At 56.9% G+C, this 20,776-nt stretch overlaps 1 protein-coding gene across 1 annotated transcript; it reads left to right on the forward strand.

Moving 5' to 3' along the window:
- The first annotated feature begins 1,809 nt into the window (after positions 1-1,809).
- Positions 1,810-19,390, forward strand: LOC140399467 (caveolin-2-like). Its single transcript, XM_072489042.1, has 3 exons — positions 1,810-2,013; positions 15,378-15,565; positions 19,237-19,390. The coding sequence occupies exons 1-3, from the start codon at positions 1,873-1,875 to the stop codon at positions 19,385-19,387; spliced, it is 480 nt and encodes a 159-aa protein (XP_072345143.1). The 5' UTR covers positions 1,810-1,872; the 3' UTR covers positions 19,388-19,390.
- The last annotated feature ends 1,386 nt before the right edge of the window (positions 19,391-20,776 follow it).

Consider the following 20,776-nt stretch of genomic DNA (forward strand, 5'->3'; position numbering starts at 1 on the left):
GGTGTGGTCATTGAGCACCACAACAAAACCTACAAAAACAACATAGACAACACCAAGAAGAGTACCAGAGGCAACAAACTAAAAACAATGGGTACGGCGATAGAACAACGACTGGTTCGGCATGGTACAGCACTCTGTGACAGCACAGCGCCTCACACTGGCACGAGTACAGCCACACCGAGGCATGACAGCCAATCTCACCGGTCCAAGTTTGTTCCACTGCAAACCACCAAACCAGCTTTCAAGGCAGATGACGTACTGCATCACTACTGCAATCACAAGGAACAGTCCAGGTCGGACAGGAAAGACGACATCAAGAATCGCTACCACAAGCATCGGACAAAAAAGAGTCCAAATCAGACAGCAGTGATTTGACCACAAACACCTCCTGATCACTTCTTGGTTCCTTACGCACAGGAACACTGACGGCGTTCACAAGGGAATGACATCAACATCGACACTTCAATAACAAAACAAGAAAGCCACTCGACCGTATTAATTCATGAACTTTGGACTCATACATATTATTTGGTATTGTATAATCATCACCGTCATCATGATTTGTACATGTCATCACTTATCTGCCTATTTTGTTCAATTTCCTTTAACACTGTACAGAAAATATGTAACATGAAAAAAGGGGGATGTGGTGATGTGCATCACTGTAAATACACAAGGGGTTAATGTAAATACACTAAGACTAAATAAACACTAGAGGGAGCACCAGAGACATGCAGTCGGACAGCCAATGAACACGTAGAATAGGACACGACCAATGGGCAGTCAAGACACACCCAGAGGTGACACTACCACAAGGACAGGGCACACATGCTTGTTTTCTTTCCACAGGTGACACTTAGAGAGACAGGGGTAGATCAGGAAGCATCACACCCACCGCATGGCTGAGAGCAGACTGGTTAGTTAGACTGAGTCACGATAGCAAGATCAGCAGGAGAGTCGAACTCAAGTAGGAGAAGTGTTAACTGTTCAATAAATGTGTGAAACCTATCTCCAAGTCTGAACCTTCCTTTGTCAGAGTGCACATCAAGGGGGCAGCGAATGCTACGTGAAGAAGCAGAACACAGCAGGGCGGCAGGGTGATGATGGCGCGGCCACACTCCAGCCAAGGTGTGCGGGACTGCCGAGAGCGGATATCGCACCCAGCAGCTTCTGTCATCACTCTCCTCCACGGAGTCCCGCACGCTGCCAGAACCTCACCCATTCAGGTGGCAAGAGAGTAATCCCATCATGCTTCTGGGCTTGTACCTTGTGGGGAGGCTTTAAGAGGGGAGGGGGACTGGGGTCAGCAGGAGGAATGTTGTCCCCCTGAGCGGTTCCAGCCTCGGCCTCTCCGTGTCAGCGGAATGTCGGGAAGGCTTCAATCTCAGTCTCAGAATAGAACAAGTTCATTCCATTCCAGAGAGAGAGGGAGAGACGGACAGAGAGGGAGAGACGGACAGAGAGAGAGAGAGAGAGAGACGGACAGAGAGAGAGAGAGGGAGAGACGGACAGAGAGAGAGAGGGAGAGACGGACAGAGAGGGAGAGACGGACAGAGAGAGAGAGGGAGAGACGGACAGAGAGGGAGAGACGGACAGAGAGGGAGAGACGGACAGAGAGAGAGAGAGAGAGAGAGACGGACAGAGAGAGAGAGAGGGAGAGACGGACAGAGAGAGAGGGAGAGACGGACAGAGAGAGAGAGAGACGGACAGAGACAGAGAGAGTGAGAGCCAGACAGAGAGAGAGAGACAGAGACGGACAGAGAGAGAGAGAGGTAGAGGCGGGGGGGGGGGTTGAAGCAGCTAGGCCCAGGATTTTGTTAAACATCGCACAGTTAGACGGTTTGCTGGGCTCCTTGTCTCCAGAGAGGAGTCATGAACAACGGGGATTACACAATGGTGGATCTGGAGGGACAGGCTCCTGATCCTGAAGCAAGCAGAGAATTGGGACCGGAAGCCACCGTGACCCCTGAACAGGAGGACAGAGACCCCAGGCGGATGAACCAACATCTCAAGGTATTAAACCGGTTCTTTAGACCCAGGAGGCTTCAGACACGGGGCTGTGCAGGAAAGAGCAGGGGGGCTGAGCTGGGGAACTGCCCTCTCGTCAGATGCTTAATGCCCAAGGAAGCAAGTGGGGGTCAGGGAGGGGAAAGGGGTTGAGGAGGGGAGGGGGTGGGAAACAGGTCACACCTGGGGATCTGTGTGGACCACACCTGGGAATCTGTGTGGATCACACCTGGGAATCTGTGTGTGGATCACACCTGGGAATCTGTGTGGATCACACCTGGGAATCTGTGTGGATCACACCTGGGAATCTGTGTGGATCACACCTGGGAATCTGTGTGGATCACACCTGGGGATCTGTGTGGATCACACCTGGGAATCTGTGTGGATCACACCTGGGAATCTGTGTGGATCACACCTGGGAATCTGTGTGGATCACACCTGGGAATCTGTGTGGATCACACCTGGGAATCTGTGTAGATCACACCTGGGGATCTGTGTGGATCACACCTGGGGATATGCGTAGATCACACCTGGGGATCTGTGTGGATCACACCTGGGGATCTGTGTGGATCACACCTGGGAAACTGTGTGGATCACACCTGGGAATCTGTGTGTGGATCACACCTGGGGATCTGTGTGTGGATCACACCTGGGGATCTGTGTGGATCACACCTGGGGATCTGTGTGGATCACACCTGGGGATCTGTGTGGATCACACCTGGGGATATGCGTAGATCACACCTGGGGATCTGTGTGGATCACACCTGGGGATATGCGTAGATCACACCTGGGGATCTGTGTGGATCACACCTGGGGATCTGTGTGGATCACACCTGGGAAACTGTGTGGATCACACCTGGGAATCTGTGTGTGGATCACACCTGGGGATCTGTGTGTGGATCACACCTGGGGATCTGTGTGGATCACACCTGGGGATCTGTGTGGATCACACCTGGGGATCTGTGTGCAACACACCTGGGAATCTGTGTGGATCACACCTGGGGATCTGTGTGGACCACACCTGGGAATCTGTGTGGATCACACCTGGGGATCTGTGTGTGGATCACACCTGGGAATCTGTGTGGATCACACCTGGGGATCTGTGTGGACCACACCTGGGAATCTGTGTGGATCACACCTGGGGATCTGTGTGTGGATCACACCTGGGAATCTGTGTGGATCACACCTGGGGATCTGTGTGGACCACACCTGGGAATCTGTGTGGATCACACCTGGGAATCTGTGTGGATCACACCTGGGGATCTGTGTGTGGATCACACCTGGGGATCTGTGTGGACCACACCTGGGAATCTGTGTGTGGATCACACCTGGGAATCTGTGTGGATCACACCTGGGGATATGCGTAGATCACACCTGGGAATCTGTGTGGATCACACCTGGGAATCTGTGTGGATCACACCTGGGAATCTGTGTGGATCACACCTGGGGATCTGTGTAGATCACACCTGGGGATCTGTGTGGATCACACCTGGGGATATGCGTAGATCACACCTGGGGATCTGTGTGGATCACACCTGGGGATCTGTGTGGATCACACCTGGGAAACTGTGTGGATCACACCTGGGAATCTGTGTGTGGATCACACCTGGGGATCTGTGTGTGGATCACACCTGGGGATCTGTGTGGATCACACCTGGGGATCTGTGTGGATCACACCTGGGGATCTGTGTGCAACACACCTGGGAATCTGTGTGGATCACACCTGGGGATCTGTGTGGACCACACCTGGGAATCTGTGTGGATCACACCTGGGGATCTGTGTGTGGATCACACCTGGGAATCTGTGTGGATCACACCTGGGGATCTGTGTGGACCACACCTGGGAATCTGTGTGGATCACACCTGGGGATCTGTGTGTGGATCACACCTGGGAATCTGTGTGGATCACACCTGGGGATCTGTGTGGACCACACCTGGGAATCTGTGTGGATCACACCTGGGAATCTGTGTGGATCACACCTGGGAATCTGTGTGTGAATCACACCTGGGAATCTGTGTGGATCACACCTGGGAATCTGTGTGGATCACACCTGGGAATCTGTGTGGATCACACCTGGGGATCTGTGTGGATCACACCTGGGGATCTGTGTGGATCACATCTGGGAATCTGTGTGTGGATCACACCTGGGAATCTGTGTGGATCACACCTGGGAATCTGTGTGGATCACACCTGGGAATCTGTGTGGATCACATCTGGGGATCTGTGTAGATCACACCTGGGGATCTGTGTGTGGATCACAATTGGGAATCTGTGTTGATCACACCTGGGGATCTGTGTGGATCACACCTGGGAATCTGTGTGTGGATCACACCTGGTAATCTGTGTGGATCACACCTGGAAAGCTGTGTGGATCACATCTGGGGATCTGTGTGGATCACACCTGGGAATATGTGTGGATCACACCTGGGGATCTGCGTAGATCACATCTGGGAATCTGTGTGGATCACACCTGGGGATCTGTGTGGATCACACCTGGGGATCTGTGTGTGGATCACACCTGGGAATCTGTGTGGATCACACCTGGGAATCTGTGTGGATCACACCTGGGGATCTGTGTGTGGATCACACCTGGGAATCTGTGTGGATCACACCTGGGAATCTGTGTGGATCACACCTGGGAATCTGTGTGGATCACACCTGGGGATCTGTGTGGATCACACCTGGGGATCTGTGTGGATCACACCTGGGGATCTGTGTGGATCACATCTGGGAATCTGTGTGTGGATCACACCTGGGAATCTGTGTGGATCACACCTGGGAATCTGTGTGGATCACACCTGGGAATCTGTGTGGATCACATCTGGGGATCTGTGTAGATCACACCTGGGGATCTGTGTGTGGATCACACCTGGGAATCTGTGTTGATCACACCTGGGGATCTGTGTGGATCACACCTGGGAATCTGTGTGTGGATCACACCTGGTAATCTGTGTGGATCACACCTGGAAAGCTGTGTGGATCACATCTGGGGATCTGTGTGGATCACACCTGGGAATATGTGTGGATCACACCTGGGGATCTGCGTAGATCACATCTGGGAATCTGTGTGGATCACACCTGGGGATCTGTGTGGATCACACCTGGGGATCTGTGTGTGGATCACACCTGGGAATCTGTGTTGATCACACCTGGGGATCTGTGTGGATCACACCTGGGGATCTGTGTGGATCACACCTGGGGATCTGTGTGGATCACACCTGGGGATCTGTGTGTGGATAACAACTGGGGATCTGTGTGGATCACACCTGGGGATCTGTGTAGATCACACCTGGGAATCTGTGTGTGGATAACAACTGGGGATCTGTGTGGATCACACCTGGGAATCTGTGTGGATAACATCTGGGGATCTGTGTGGATCACACCTGGGAATCTCTGTGTGGATCACACCTGGGGATCTGTGTGGATCACACCTGGGAATCTCTGTGTGGATCACATCGGGGGATCTGTGTGGATCACACCTGGGGATCTGTGTGGATCACACCTGGGGATCTGTGTGTGGATCACACCTGGGGATCTGTGTGGATCACACCTGGGAATCTCTGTGTGGATCACACCCATGGATCTGTGTGGATCACACCTGGGAATCTCTGTGTGGATCACACCTGGGGATCTCTGTGTGGATCACACCTGGGGATCTGTGTGGATCACACCTGGGGATCTGTGTGGATCACACCTGGGGATCTGTGTGGATCACACCTGGGGATCTGTGTGGATCACACCTGTGGATCTGTGTGTGGATCACACCTAGGGATTTGTGTGGATCACACCTGGGGATCTGTGTGGATCACGCCTGGGGATCTGTGTGGATCACACCTAGGGATCTGTGTGTGGATCACATCTGGGGATCTGTGTGGATCACACCTGGGGATCTGTGTGGATCATACCTGGGGATCTGTGTGTGGATAACAACTGGGGATCTGTGTGGATCACACCTGGGGATCTGTGTAGATCACACCTGGGAATCTGTGTGTGGATAACAACTGGGGATCTGTGTGGATCACACCTGGGAATCTGTGTGGATCACACCTGGGGATCTGTGTGGATCACACCTGGGAATCTCTGTGTGGATCACACCTGGGGATCTGTGTGGATCACACCTGGGGATCTGTGTGGATCACACCTGAGGATCTGTGTGTGGATCACACCTGGGGATCTGTGTGGATCACACCTGGGGATCTGTGTGGATCACACCTGGGAATCTCTGTGTGGATCACACCTGGGGATCTGTGTGTGGATCACACCTGGGAATCTCTGTGTGGATCACACCTGGGAATCTCTGTGTGGATCACACCTGGGGATCTGTGTGTGGATCACACCTGGGGATCTGTGTGGATCACACCTGGGGATCTGTGTGGATCACACCTGGGGATCTGTGTGTGGATCACACCTGGGGATCTGTGTGGATCACACCTGGGAATCTCTGTGTGGATCACACCTGGGGATCTGTGTGGATCACACCTGGGGATCTGTGTGTGGATCACAATTGGGAATCTGTGTTGATCACACCTGGGGATCTGTGTGGATCACACCTGGGGATCTGTGTGGATCACACCTGGGAATCTGTGTGTGGATCACACCTGGTAATCTGTGTGGATCACACCTGGGAAGCTGTGTGGATCACACCTGGGGATCTGTGTGGATCACACCTGGGAATATGTGTGGATCACACCTGGGAATATGTGTGGATCACACCTGGGGATCTGCGTAGATCACATCTGGGAATCTGTGTGCGGATCACACCTGGGAATCTGTGTGGATCACACCTGGGAATCTGTGTGGATCACACCTGGGAATCTGTGTGGATCACATCTGGGGATCTGCGTAGATCACACCTGGGGATCTGTGTGTGGATCACAATTGGGAATCTGTGTTGATCACACCTGGGGATCTGTGTGGATCACACCTGGGGATCTGTGTGGATCACACCTGGGAATCTGTGTGTGGATCACACCTGGTAATCTGTGTGGATCACACCTGGAAAGCTGTGTGGATCACATCTGGGGATCTGTGTGGATCACACCTGGGAATATGTGTGGATCACACCTGGGAATATGTGTGGATCACACCTGGGGATCTGCGTAGATCACATCTGGGAATCTGTGTGGATCACACCTGGGGATCTGTGTGGATCACACCTGGGGATCTGTGTGTGGATCACACCTGGGAATCTGTGTTGATCACACCTGGGGATCTGTGTGGATCACACCTGGGGATCTGTGTGGATCACACCTGGGGATCTGTGTGGATCACACCTGGGGATCTGTGTGTGGATAACAACTGGGGATCTGTGTGGATCACACCTGGGGATCTGTGTAGATCACACCTGGGAATCTGTGTGTGGATAACAACTGGGGATCTGTGTGGATCACACCTGGGAATCTGTGTGGATAACATCTGGGGATCTGTGTGGATCACACCTGGGAATCTCTGTGTGGATCACACCTGGGGATCTGTGTGGATCACACCTGGGAATCTCTGTGTGGATCACACCGGGGGGTCTGTGTGGATCACACCTGGGGATCTGTGTGGATCACACCTGGGGATCTGTGTGTGGATCACACCTGGGGATCTGTGTGGATCACACCTGGGAATCTCTGTGTGGATCACACCCATGGATCTGTGTGGATCACACCTGGGAATCTCTGTGTGGATCACACCTGGGGATCTCTGTGTGGATCACACCTGGGGATCTGTGTGGATCACACCTGGGGATCTGTGTGGATCACACCTGGGGATCTGTGTGGATCACACCTGTGGATCTGTGTGGATCACACCTGTGGATCTGTGTGTGGATCACACCTAGGGATCTGTGTGGATCACACCTGGGGATCTGTGTGGATCACGCCTGGGGATCTGTGTGGATCACACCTAGGGATCTGTGTGTGGATCACATCTGGGGATCTGTGTGGATCACACCTGGGGATCTGTGTGGATCACACCTGGGGATCTGTGTGTGGATAACAACTGGGGATCTGTGTGGATCACACCTGGGGATCTGTGTAGATCACACCTGGGAATCTGTGTGTGGATAACAACTGGGGATCTGTGTGGATCACACCTGGGAATCTGTGTGGATCACACCTGGGGATCTGTGTGGATCACACCTGGGAATCCCTGTGTGGATCACACCTGGGGATCTGTGTGGATCACACCTGGGGATCTGTGTGGATCACACCTGAGGATCTGTGTGTGGATCACACCTGGGGATCTGTGTGGATCACACCTGGGGATCTGTGTGGATCACACCTGGGAATCTCTGTGTGGATCACACCTGGGGATCTGTGTGTGGATCACACCTGGGAATCTCTGTGTGGATCACACCTGGGAATCTCTGTGTGGATCACACCTGGGGATCTGTGTGTGGATCACACCTGGGGATCTGTGTGGATCACACCTGGGGATCTGTGTGGATCACACCTGGGGATCTGTGTGTGGATCACACCTGGGGATCTGTGTGGATCACACCTGGGAATCTCTGTGTGGATCACACCTGGGGATCTGTGTGGATCACACCTGGGGATCTGTGTGTGGATCACAATTGGGAATCTGTGTTGATCACACCTGGGGATCTGTGTGGATCACACCTGGGGATCTGTGTGGATCACACCTGGGAATCTGTGTGTGGATCACACCTGGTAATCTGTGTGGATCACACCTGGGAAGCTGTGTGGATCACACCTGGGGATCTGTGTGGATCACACCTGGGAATATGTGTGGATCACACCTGGGAATATGTGTGGATCACACCTGGGGATCTGCGTAGATCACATCTGGGAATCTGTGTGGATCACACCTGGGGATCTGTGTGGATCACACCTGGGGATCTGTGTGTGGATCACACCTGGGAATCTGTGTTGATCACACCTGGGGATCTGTGTGGATCACACCTGGGGATCTGTGTGGATCACACCTGGGGATCTGTGTGGATCACACCTGGGGATCTGTGTGTGGATAACAACTGGGGATCTGTGTGGATCACACCTGGGGATCTGTGTAGATCACACCTGGGAATCTGTGTGTGGATAACAACTGGGGATCTGTGTGGATCACACCTGGGAATCTGTGTGGATAACATCTGGGGATCTGTGTGGATCACACCTGGGAATCTCTGTGTGGATCACACCTGGGGATCTGTGTGGATCACACCTGGGAATCTCTGTGTGGATCACACCTGGGGATCTGTGTGGATCACACCTGGGGATCTGTGTGGATCACACCAGGGGATCTGTGTGTGGATCACACCTGGGGATCTGTGTGGTTCACACCTGGGGATCTGTGTGGATCACACCTGGGAATCTGTGTGGATCACACCTGGGGATCTGTGTGGATCACAACCGGGGATCTGTGTGGATCACACCTGGGGATCTGTGTGTGAATCACACCTGGGGATCTGTGTGGATCACACCTGGGAATCTCTGTGTGGATCACACCTGGGATCTGTGTGGATCACACCTGGGAATCTCTGTGTGGATCACACCTGGGGATCTGTGTGGATCACACCTGGGGATCTGTGTGGATCACACCTGGGGATCTGTGTGTGGATCACACCTGGGGATCTGTGTGGATCACACCTGGGGATCTGTGTGGATCACACCTGGGGATCTGTGTGGATCACACCTGGGGATCTGTGTGTGGATCACACCTGGGAATCTGTGTGGATCACACCTGGGGATCTGTGTGGATCACACCTGGGAATCTGTGTGGATCACACCTGGGGATCTGTGTGGATCACACCTGGGAATCTCTGTGTGGATCACACCCGGGGATCTGTGTGGATCACACCTGGGAATCTGTGTGGATCACACCTGGGGATCTGTGTGAGGATCACACCTGGGGATCTGTGTGGATCACACCTGGGAATCTGTGTGTGGATCACACTTGGGAATCTGTGTGGATCACACCTGGGAATCTGTGTGTGGATCACACTTGGGAATTTGTGTGGATCACACCTGGGGATCTGTGTGGATCACACCTGGGGATATGTGTGGATCACACCTGGGGATCTGTGTGTGGATAACAACTGGGGATCTGTGTGGATCACACCTGGGGATCTGTGTAGATCACACCTGGGAATCTGTGTGTGGATAACAACTGGGGATATGTGTGGATCACACCTGGGAATCTGTGTGGACAACATCTGGGGATCTGTGTGGATCACACCTGGGAATCTCTGTGTGGATCACACCTGGGGATCTGTGTGGATCACACCTGGAAATCTGTGTGTGGATCACACCTGGGGATCTGTGTGGATCACACCTGGGGATCTGTGTGGATCACACCTGGGGATCTGTGTGTGGATCACACCTGGGGATCTGTGTGGATCACACCTGGGAATCTCTGTGTGGATCACACCTGGGGATCTGTGTGGATCACAACCGGGGATCTGTGTGGATCACACCTGGGAATCTCTGTGTGGATCACACCTGGGGATCTGTGTGGATCACACCTGGGAATCTCTGTGTGGATCACACCTGGGGATATGTGTGGATCACACCTGGGGATCTGTGTGGATCACACCTGGGGATCTGTGTGTGGATCACACCTGGGGATCTGTGTGGATCACACCTGGGGATCTGTGTGGATCACACCTGGGGATCTGTGTGGATCACACCTGGGGATCTGTGTGTGGGTCACACCTGGGGATCTGTGTGGATCACATCTGGGGATCTGTGTGGATCACACCTGGGAATCTGTGTGGATCACACCTGGGGATCTGTGTGGATCACACCTGGGAATCTCTGTGTGGATCACATCCGGGGATCTGTGTGGATCACACTTGGGAATCTGTGTGGATCACACCTGGGAATCTGTGTGTGGATCACATTTGGGAATTTGTGTGGATCACACCTGGGGATCTGTGTGGATCACACCTGGGGATCTGTGTGGATCACACCTGGGGATCTGTGAGGATCACACCTGGGGATCTGTGTGTGGATCACACCTGGGGATCTGTGTGGATCACACCTGGGGATCTGTGAGGATCACACCTGGGGATCTGTGTGGATCACACCTGGGGATCTGTGAGGATCACACCTGGAGATCTGTGTGTGGATCACACCTGGGATTTGTCTGGATCACACCTGGGGATCTGTGTGAGGATCACACCTGGGGATCTGTGTGGATCACACCAGGGAATCTGTGTGTGGATCACACCTGGGAATCTGTGTGGATCACACCTGGGAATCTGTGTGGATCACACCTGGGGATCTGAGTGGATCACACCTGGGAATCCGTGTGGATCACACCTGGGGATCTGTATGGATCACACCTGGGGATCTGTGTGAATCACACCTGGGGATCTGTGTGTATCACACCTGGGAATCTGTGTGGATCACACCTGGGGATCTGAGTGGATCACACCTGGGGATCTGTGTGTATCACACCTGGGAATCTGTGTGGATCACACCTGGGAATCTGTGTGGATCACACCTGGGGATCTGTGTGGATCGCATCTGGGGATCTGTGTGTGGATCACACCTGGGAATCTGTGTGGATCACACCTGGGGATCTGTGTGTGGATCACACCTGGGAATCTGTGTGGATCACACCTGGGGATCTGTGTGTGGATCACACCTGGGAATCTGTGTGGATCACACCTGGGGATCTGTGTGGATCACACCTGGGGATCTGTGTGTGGATCACACCACAGTGTGAGCTGTGTGCACTGGATCTGCACTGTGAGCTGTGAGCACTGGATCTGCTCTGTGAGCTGTGAACACTGGATCTGCACTGTGAGCTGTGAGCACTGGATCTGCACTGTGAGCTGTGAGCACTGGATCTGCACTGTGAGCTGTGAACACTGGATCTGCAAGCTGTGAGCACTGGATCTGCACTGTAAGCTGTGAGCACTGGATCTGCACTGTAAGCTGTGAGCCCTGGATCTGCACTGTGAGCTGTGAACACTGGATCTGCACTGTGAGCTGTGAGCACTGGATCTGCACTGTGAGCTGTGAACACTGGATCTGCACTGTGAGCTGTGAACACTGGATCTGCAAGCTGTGAGCACTGGATCTGCACTGTGAGCTGTGAGCACTGGATCTGCACTGTGAGCTGTGAGCCCTGGATCTGCACTGTGAGCTCTGAGCACTGGATCTGGGAGTGTGCGCTGTGAACACTGGATATGGGAGTGTCAGCTGTGAACACTGGATTTGGGGGAGGGGGTGAGCTCTGAGCACTGGATCTGGGAGTGTGCGCTGTGAACACTGGATCTGGGAGTGTCAGCTGTGAACACTGGATCTACACTGTGAGCTGTGAACACTGGATCTGCTCTGTGAGCTGTGAACACTGGATCTAGGAGCTGTGAGCACTGGAACTGCACTGTGAGCTGTGAGCACTTGATCTGCACTGTGAGCTGTGAACACTGGATCTGTGAGCTGTGAGCACTGGAACTGCACTGTGAGCTGTGAACACTGGATCTGCTCTGTGAGCTGTGAACACTGGATCTGCAAGCCGTGAGCACTGGATCTGCACTGTAAGCTGTGAGCACTGGATCTGCACTGTAAGCTGTGAGCCCTGGATCTGCACTGTGAGCTGTGAACACTGGATCTGCACTGTGAGCTGTGAGCACTGGATCTGCACTGTGAGCTGTGAACACTGGATCTGCACTGTGAGCTGTGAACACTGGATCTGCAAGCTGTGAGCACTGGATCTGCACTGTGAGCTGTGAGCACTGGATCTGCACTGTGAGCTGTGAGCCCTGGATCTGCACTGTGAGCTCTGAGCACTGGATCTGGGAGTGTGCGCTGTGAACACTGGATATGGGAGTGTCAGCTGTGAACACTGGATTTGGGGGGGGGTGAGCTCTGAGCACTGGATCTGGGAGTGTGCGCTGTGAACACTGGATCTGGGAGTGTCAGCTGTGAACACTGGATCTACACTGTGAGCTGTGAACACTGGATCTGCTCTGTGAGCTGTGAACACTGGATCTAGGAGCTGTGAGCACTGGAACTGCACTGTGAGCTGTGAGCACTTGATCTGCACTGTGAGCTGTGAACACTGGATCTGTGAGCTGTGAGCACTGGAACTGCACTGTGAGCTGTGAACACTGGATCTGCTCTGTGAGCTGTGAACACTGGATCTGTGAGCTGTGAGCACTGGAACTGCACTGTGAGCTGTGAGCACTGGATCTGCACTGTGAGCTGTGAGCACTGGATCTGCACTGTGAGCTCTGAGCACTGGATCTGCACTGTGAGCTGTGAACACTGGATCTGCTCTGTGAGCTGTGAACACTGGATCTGTGAGCTGTGAGCACTGGAACTGCACTGTGAGCTGTGAGCACTTGATCTGCACTGTGAGCTGTGAGCACTGGATCTGCACTGTGAGCTGTGAGTACTGGATCTGCACTGTGAGCTGTGAGCACTGGATCTGCACTGTGAGCTGTGAGCACTGGATCTGCACTGTGAGCTCTGAGCACTGGATCTGGGAGTGTGAGCTGTGATCACTGGATCTGCACTGTGAGCTATGAGCACTGGATCTGCACTGTGAGCTCTGAGCACTGGATCTGGGAGTGTGAGCTGTGAACACTGGATCTGGGAGCGTGAGCTGTGAACACTGGATATGGGAGTGTGAGCTGTGAACACTGGATTTGGGAGTGTGAGCTGTGAACACTGGATCTGGGGGTGTGAGCTGTGAACACTGGATCTGGGATTGTGAGCTGAGAACACTGGATCTGGGAGTGTGAGCTGTGAACACTGGATATGGGTGTGTGATCTGTGAACACTGGATCTGGGGGTGTGAGCTGTGAACACTGGATCTGGGAGTGTGAACTGTGAGCACTGGATCTGCACTGTGAGCTGTGAACACCGGATCTGGGAGCTGGGAGCACTGGAACTGCACTGTGAGCTGTGAGCACTGGATCTGCACTGTGAGCTGTGAACACCGGATCTGGGAGCTGGGAGCACTGGAACTGCACTGTGAGCTGTGAGCACTGGATCTGCACTGTGAGCTGTGAGCAATGGATCTGCACTGTGAGCTCTGAGCACTGGATCTGGGAGTGTGAGCTGTGATCACTGGATCTGCACTGTGAGCTGTGAGCACTGGATCTGCACTGTGAGCTCTGAGCACTGGGTCCGGGAGTGTGAGCTGTGAGCACTGGATCTGGGAGTGTGAGCTGTGAACACTGGATCAGGGAGTGTGATCTGTGAGCACTGGATCTGGGAGTGTGAGCTGTGAGCACTGGATCTGGGAGTGTGAGCTGTGAACACTGGATCTGTGAGTGTGAGCTGTGAACACTGGATATGGGAGTGTGAACTATGAACACTGGATCTGGGAATGTGAGCTGTGAGCACTGGATCTGTGAGTGTGAGCTGTGAACACTGGACGTGGGGGTGGGAGCTGTGAACACTGGATCTGGGAGTGTGAGCTGTGAGCACTGGATATGGGAGTGTGAGCTGTGAACACTGGATATGAGAGTGTGAGCTGTGAACACTGGATCTGAGAGTGTGAGCTGTGAACTCTGGATCTGGGAGTGTGAACTGTGAGCACTGGATCTGCACTGTGAGCTCTGAGCACTGGATCTGCACTGTGAACTCTGAGCACTGGATCTGGGAGTGTGAGAAGTGATCACTGGATCTGGGAGTGTGAACTGTGAACACTGGACCTGGAAGTGTGAACTGTGAGCAGTGGATCTGCACTGTGAGCTGTGATCACTGGATCTGCACTGTGAGCTGTGAGCACTGGATCTGCACTGTGAGCTCTGAGCACTGGGTCCGGGAGTGTGAGCTGTGAGCACTGGATCTGGGAGTGTGAGCTGTGAACACTGGATCAGGGAGTGTGATCTGTGAGCACTGGATCTGGGAGTGTGAGCTGTGAGCACTGGATCTGGGAGTGTGAGCTGTGAACACTGGATCTGTGAGTGTGAGCTGTGAACACTGGATATGGGAGTGTGAACTATGAACACTGGATCTGGGAATGTGAGCTGTGAGCACTGGATCTGTGAGTGTGAGCTGTGAACACTGGACGTGGGGGTGGGAGCTGTGAACACTGGATCTGGGAGTGTGAGCTGTGAGCACTGGATATGGGAGTGTGAGCTGTGAACACTGGATATGAGAGTGTGAGCTGTGAACACTGGATCTGAGAGTGTGAGCTGTGAACTCTGGATCTGGGAGTGTGAACTGTGAGCACTGGATCTGCACTGTGAGCTCTGAGCACTGGATCTGCACTGTGAACTCTGAGCACTGGATCTGGGAGTGTGAGAAGTGATCACTGGATCTGGGAGTGTGAACTGTGAACACTGGACCTGGAAGTGTGAACTGTGAGCACTGGATCTGCACTGTGAGCTCTGAGCACTGGATCTGCACTGTGAACTGTGAGCACTGGAACTGGGAGTGTCTCCTTATGTTGTTTGTAGGTGGATTTCCCGGAGGTTATCGCTGAACCTTCCACCACTCACAGCTTCGACAAGGTTTGGGCCTGGAGTAACGTCTCCTTTGAGGTGTGTAAGCTGTGGAGTTACCGGATCCTCTCCCTGCTCTGTGCCATCCCCGCCTCAATCTTCACCGGCGTCCTCTTCTCCTTCCTCACTTGTCTACACATATGGTAAGTCTTTAGGTTCCCACGGTGCAGCGACACCAGGGGGAGGGACCCACGGTGCAGCGACACCAGGGGGAGGGTCCCACGGTGCAGCGACACCAGGGGGAGGGACCCACGGTGCAGCGACACCAGGGGAGGGCCCCACGGTGCAGCGACACCAGGGGAGGGCCCCACGGTGCAGGGACACCATGGGGAGGGCCCCACTGTGCAGCAACACCAGGGGAGGGTCCCACGGTGCAGCGACACCAGGGGAGGGTCCCACGGTGCAGCGACACCAGGGGAGGGTCCCACGGTGCAGCGACACCAGGGGAGGGTCCCACGGTGCAGCGACACCAGGGGAGGGTCCCACGGTGCAGCGACACCAGGGGAGGGCCCCACGGTGCAGCGACACCAGGGGAGGGCCCCACGGTGCAGCGACACCAGGGGAGGGCCCCACGGTGCAGGGACACCAGGGGGAGGGCCCCACGGTGCAGCGACACCAGGGGGAGGGACCCACGGTGCAGGGACACCAGGGGGAGGGCCCCACGGTGCAGTGAGACCAGGGGGAGGGTCCCACGGTGCAGCGACACCAGGGGAGGGTCCCACGGTGCAGCGACACCAGGGGAGGGCCCCACGGTGCAGCGACACCAGGGGAGGGCCCCACGGTGCAGCGACACCAGGGGAGGGCCCCACGGTGCAGGGACACCAGGGGGAGGGCCCCACGGTGCAGCGACACCAGGGGGAGGGACCCACGGTGCAGGGACACCAGGGGGAGGGCCCCACGGTGCAGGGACACCAGGGGGAGGGCCCCACAGTGCAGCGACACCAGGGGAAGGGTCCCACGGCGCAGGGACACCAGGGGAAGGGTCCCACGGTGCAGGGACACCAGGGGAGGGCCCCACGGTGCAGGGACACCAGGGGAGGGTCCCACGGTGCAGGGACACCAGGGGAGGGCCCCACGGTGCAGGGACACCAGGGGGAGGGCCCCACGGTGCAGGGACACCAGGGGGAGGCCCCACGGTGCAGGGACACCAGGGGAGGGTCCCACGGAGCAGGGACACCAGGGGGAGGGTCCCACGGTGCAGCGACACCAGGGGAAGGGTCCCACGGCGCAGGGACACCAGGGGGAGGCCCCACGGTGCAGGGACACCAGGGGAGGGCCCCACGGTGCAGGGACACCAGGGGAGGGTCCCACGGAGCAGGGACACCAGGGGGAGGGTCCCACGGTGCAGCGACACCAGGGGAAGGGTCCCACGGCGCAGGGACACCAGGGGAAGGGTCCCACGGTGCAGGGACACCAGGGGAAGGACCCCACGGTGCAGGGACACCAGGGGGAGGGTCCCACGGTGCAGGGACACCAGGGGGAGGGCCCCACGGTGCTGGGACACCAGGGGGAGGGCCCCACGGAGCAGGGACACCAGGGGGAGGGCCCCACAGTGCAGCGACACCAGGGGGAGGGACCCACGGTGCAGGGACACCAGGGGAGGGTCCCACGGTGCAGGGACACCAGGGGGAGGGCCCCACGGTGCAGGGACACCAGGGGGAGGGTCCCACGGTGCAGGGACACCAGGGGAGGGTCCCACGGAGCAGGGACACCAGGGGGAGGGCCCCACGGTGCAGGGACACCAGGGGGAGAGCCCCACGGTGCAGAGACACCAGGGGGAGGTCCCCATGGTGCAGGGACACCAGGGGGTGGGCCCCACGGTGCAGGGACACCAGGGGAGGGCCCCACGGTGCAGGGACACCAGGGGGAGGGTCCCACGGTGCAGGGACACCAGGGGGAGGGCCCCATGTTGCAGGGGCACCAGGGGGAGGGTCCCACAGTGCAGGGGCACCAGGGGGAGGGCCTCACGGTGCAGGGACACCAGGGGGAGGGCCCCACGGTGCAGGGACACCAGGGGAGGACCCCACGGTGCAGGGACACCAGGGGGAGGGTCCCACGGTGCAGGGAGACCAGGGGAAGAACCCACGGTGCAGGGACATCAGGGGGAGAGCCCCACGGTGCAGGGACACCAGGGGGAGGGCCCCACGGTGCAGGGACACCAGGGGGTGAGCCCCACGGTGCAGGGACACCAGGGGGAGGGCCTCACGGTGCAGGGACACCAGGGGGTGAGCCCCACGGTGCAGGGACACCAGGGGGAGGGTCCGACGGTGCAGGGGCACCAGGGGGTGGGTCCCACGATGCAGGGACACCAGGGGGAGGGTCCCACGATGCAGGGACACCAGGGGAGGACCCCACGGTGCAGGGACACCAGGGGGAGGGTCCCACGGTGCAGGGACACCAGGGGGAGGGTCCCACGGTGCAGGGACACCAGGGGGAGGGTCCCATGGTGCAGGGACACCAGGGGGAGGGTCCCACGGTGCAGGGACACCAGGGGGAGGGCCCCACGGAGCAGGGACACCAGGGGGAGGGTCCCACGGTGCAGGGACACCAGGGGGAGGGTCCCACGGTGCAGGGGCAGCAGGGGGAGGGTCCCACGGTGCAGGGACACCAGGGGGAGGGTCCCACGATGCAGGGACACCAGGGGAGGGTCCCACGGTGCAGGGACACCAGGGGGAGGGTCCCACGGTGCAGGGACACCAGGGGGAGAGCCCCACGTTGCAGGGACACCAGGGGGTGAGCCCCACGGTGAAGGGACACCAGGGGGAGGGTCCGACGGTGCAGGGGCACCAGGGGGTGGGTCCCACGGTGCAGGGACACCAGGGGGAGGGTCCCACGATGCAGGGACACCAGGGGAGGACCCCACGGTGCAGGGACACCAGGGGGAGGGTCCCACGGTGCAGGGAGACCAGGGGAAGATTCCACGGTGCAGGGACACCAGGGGGAGGGCCCCACGGTGCAGGGACACCAGGGGGAGGGCCCCACGGTGCAGGGACACCAGGGGGAGGGCCCCACGGTGCAGGGACACCAGGGGGAGGGTCCCACGGTGCAGGGACACCAGGGGGAAGGCCCCACGGTGCAGGGACACCAGGGGGAGGGCCCCACGGTGCAGGGACACCAGGGGGAGGGCCGAGGACCATGGGTGGTTGTTGGGGGGCTGTTTGAAACTGCGGCGCGATTTAACGGAAACGCTTCTGTGTCATTCCGGGAACGTTTAGCGGCGGGTTTACCACTGGATCTCCAGTGAGATCCACGCCGGTATTTACCCACACTTTAGTCAACTTTTGGGGCCTTGGCAGTTTCTCCTCGGTCCCGCTATGGGGTCTCTGAAGGCCCCCTTTTCAGGCCTCCCCACCCTCTTTTTGACTCCCCCCTTTAAGGAAGCCGCCATTCACCCACCAACCTTTAAGAGGCCTCTTCAGACCCGTCCTTTTCGCATCATCCACCCGTCATACAGGGGTGTGGACAGGACTGACCTGCACCTGTGTCCTCTCGCTGCGCAGCCGGTCAGTTCCCGCAGTTGAATTGGGCGTCCATCTTGTTAATCAGATGGAGATTACCCTTAATTAGTGACAATTAGTGTCTCGCCCGTCCAGGTGGGATCGGGAACCTCCAACAGGAGCGGGCCGGTTAGATCCCGAACCAATCGGCGCACATCCCGATTTCGGCCTTTCCTCGGTGCGCAGGGGTCCGGGCCCATCACAGCCCCTGGGGATTGGAGTGCTGGATGTTTTAGACGGGATGGCTGTTGGTAGATGTGTGAGGTGTGGAGACAAGATGCCGAAACTCAGTTGAAGTTGCTGTTTCTTTCCCCTAGGTGCCTGGTACCCTGTCTGAGGATGTGTCTCCTGTGTCGGCCTCCCTGCCAGAGGGTTTGCCACAGCCTGACGGACATCATAGTCTCCCCACTCTGCTCCAGCATGGGCCGCTGCTTCCGGAGAATTCACCTGAACGTGGCCAGATACTAGGAGCTTCCCTACTCCGAGAGACTCCCCAGACCAACCCTCACTCTCCTAGGCCCCAGGCCTATACCCACTCTTCCAGGCCCCAGGCCCACCATCACTCTCCTAGGCCCCAGGCCTATAACCACTCTCCTAGGCCCCAGACCCACCCTCACACTCTCAGGCCCCAGACCTACCCTCACTCCCCCAGGAACCAGGCCCGCCCTCACTCTCCCAGGCCCCAGGCCTATACCCACTCTCCCAGGCCCCAGGCCCACCCTCATTCTCCCAGGCCCCAGGCCCACCCTCATTCTCCCAGGCCCAGGCCAATACCCACTCTCCCAGGCCCGAGGACTATACCCACTACCAGGCCCAGACCCATCCTCACTCTCTAAGGCCCCAGGCTCATACCCACGACCAGGCCCCAGTCCCATACCCACTCTCCCAGGCCCCAGACCCATACCTACTTCCCAGGCCCATGCCCACTACCAGGCCACAGGCCCATATCTACTCTCCCAGGCCCCAGGCCCATGCCCACTACCAGGACCCAGGCCCATACTGAATCTCCCAGGCCGCAGACCCATACCAACTTCCCAGGCCTCAGACCCATACCCACCTCAGGCCCATCCCACTACCAGGCCCAGGCTCAAACAATCTCTTGCAGGTCCTAGGTGTGTACCCAATCACCTTGGCACTTACCCACTCTTACAGGCCCCAAGCCCACACCAAATCACCTCGACCCTAACCCATTCTCCCAGGATCCAGGTGCATCCCCACACTCCCAGGCCCATACACACTCTCCTCGGCCCCAGGTCCATACCCAATCACCTCAGCTCTTACCCACTGCCCAGGCTCCAGGCCCATACACACTCTCCCAGGCCCCTGACCCACACCCTCCTAGGCCCCAGGCTCTTACGCACTCTCCCAGGCTCCAGGCCTAGGCACATTCTCCAGGCCCATACCCAGTGTCCCAGGTCCCACCCCCTCTCCCAGCAATCAGTCACATAAGGCCCACCAATGATTGGATAGTATCCCCCCCCGCCCCAACTTCCCAGGCCCTCCAAGAGACAGTGTCCTGCGAGGGCCAGACGACCCCAAGGTCTAAGCGGAGTTAGCTCTTGCCCAGGATGGTGAGGGCAGGATTAGTCAAGGCTGAAGATGTTGGGGTTTGACCAGCGAATTTGGTTCTAACGGCCCAACACTACCAAGCATCTGAATGACCTGCTGCCTCGGCCCAAACCTGACTGAGACACCTGACTACGCGGGGGTGGGGAAGCAGTGACAGTCAGGAGGTGAGGGAGGAGGGGGTGTGGGGACGGACGGGCTGATGGTAATTGTCTTCAATCCCACCCAAACTCCCGTCCATGGAGACAGGAGCCATTCTGTCTGCTTCACAACATTGGCATCACATGTGAC

The sequence above is a fragment of the Scyliorhinus torazame genome, chromosome 22, assembly GCF_047496885.1.
Source record: "Scyliorhinus torazame isolate Kashiwa2021f chromosome 22, sScyTor2.1, whole genome shotgun sequence".
NCBI classification, from domain to species: domain Eukaryota; kingdom Metazoa; phylum Chordata; class Chondrichthyes; order Carcharhiniformes; family Scyliorhinidae; genus Scyliorhinus; species Scyliorhinus torazame.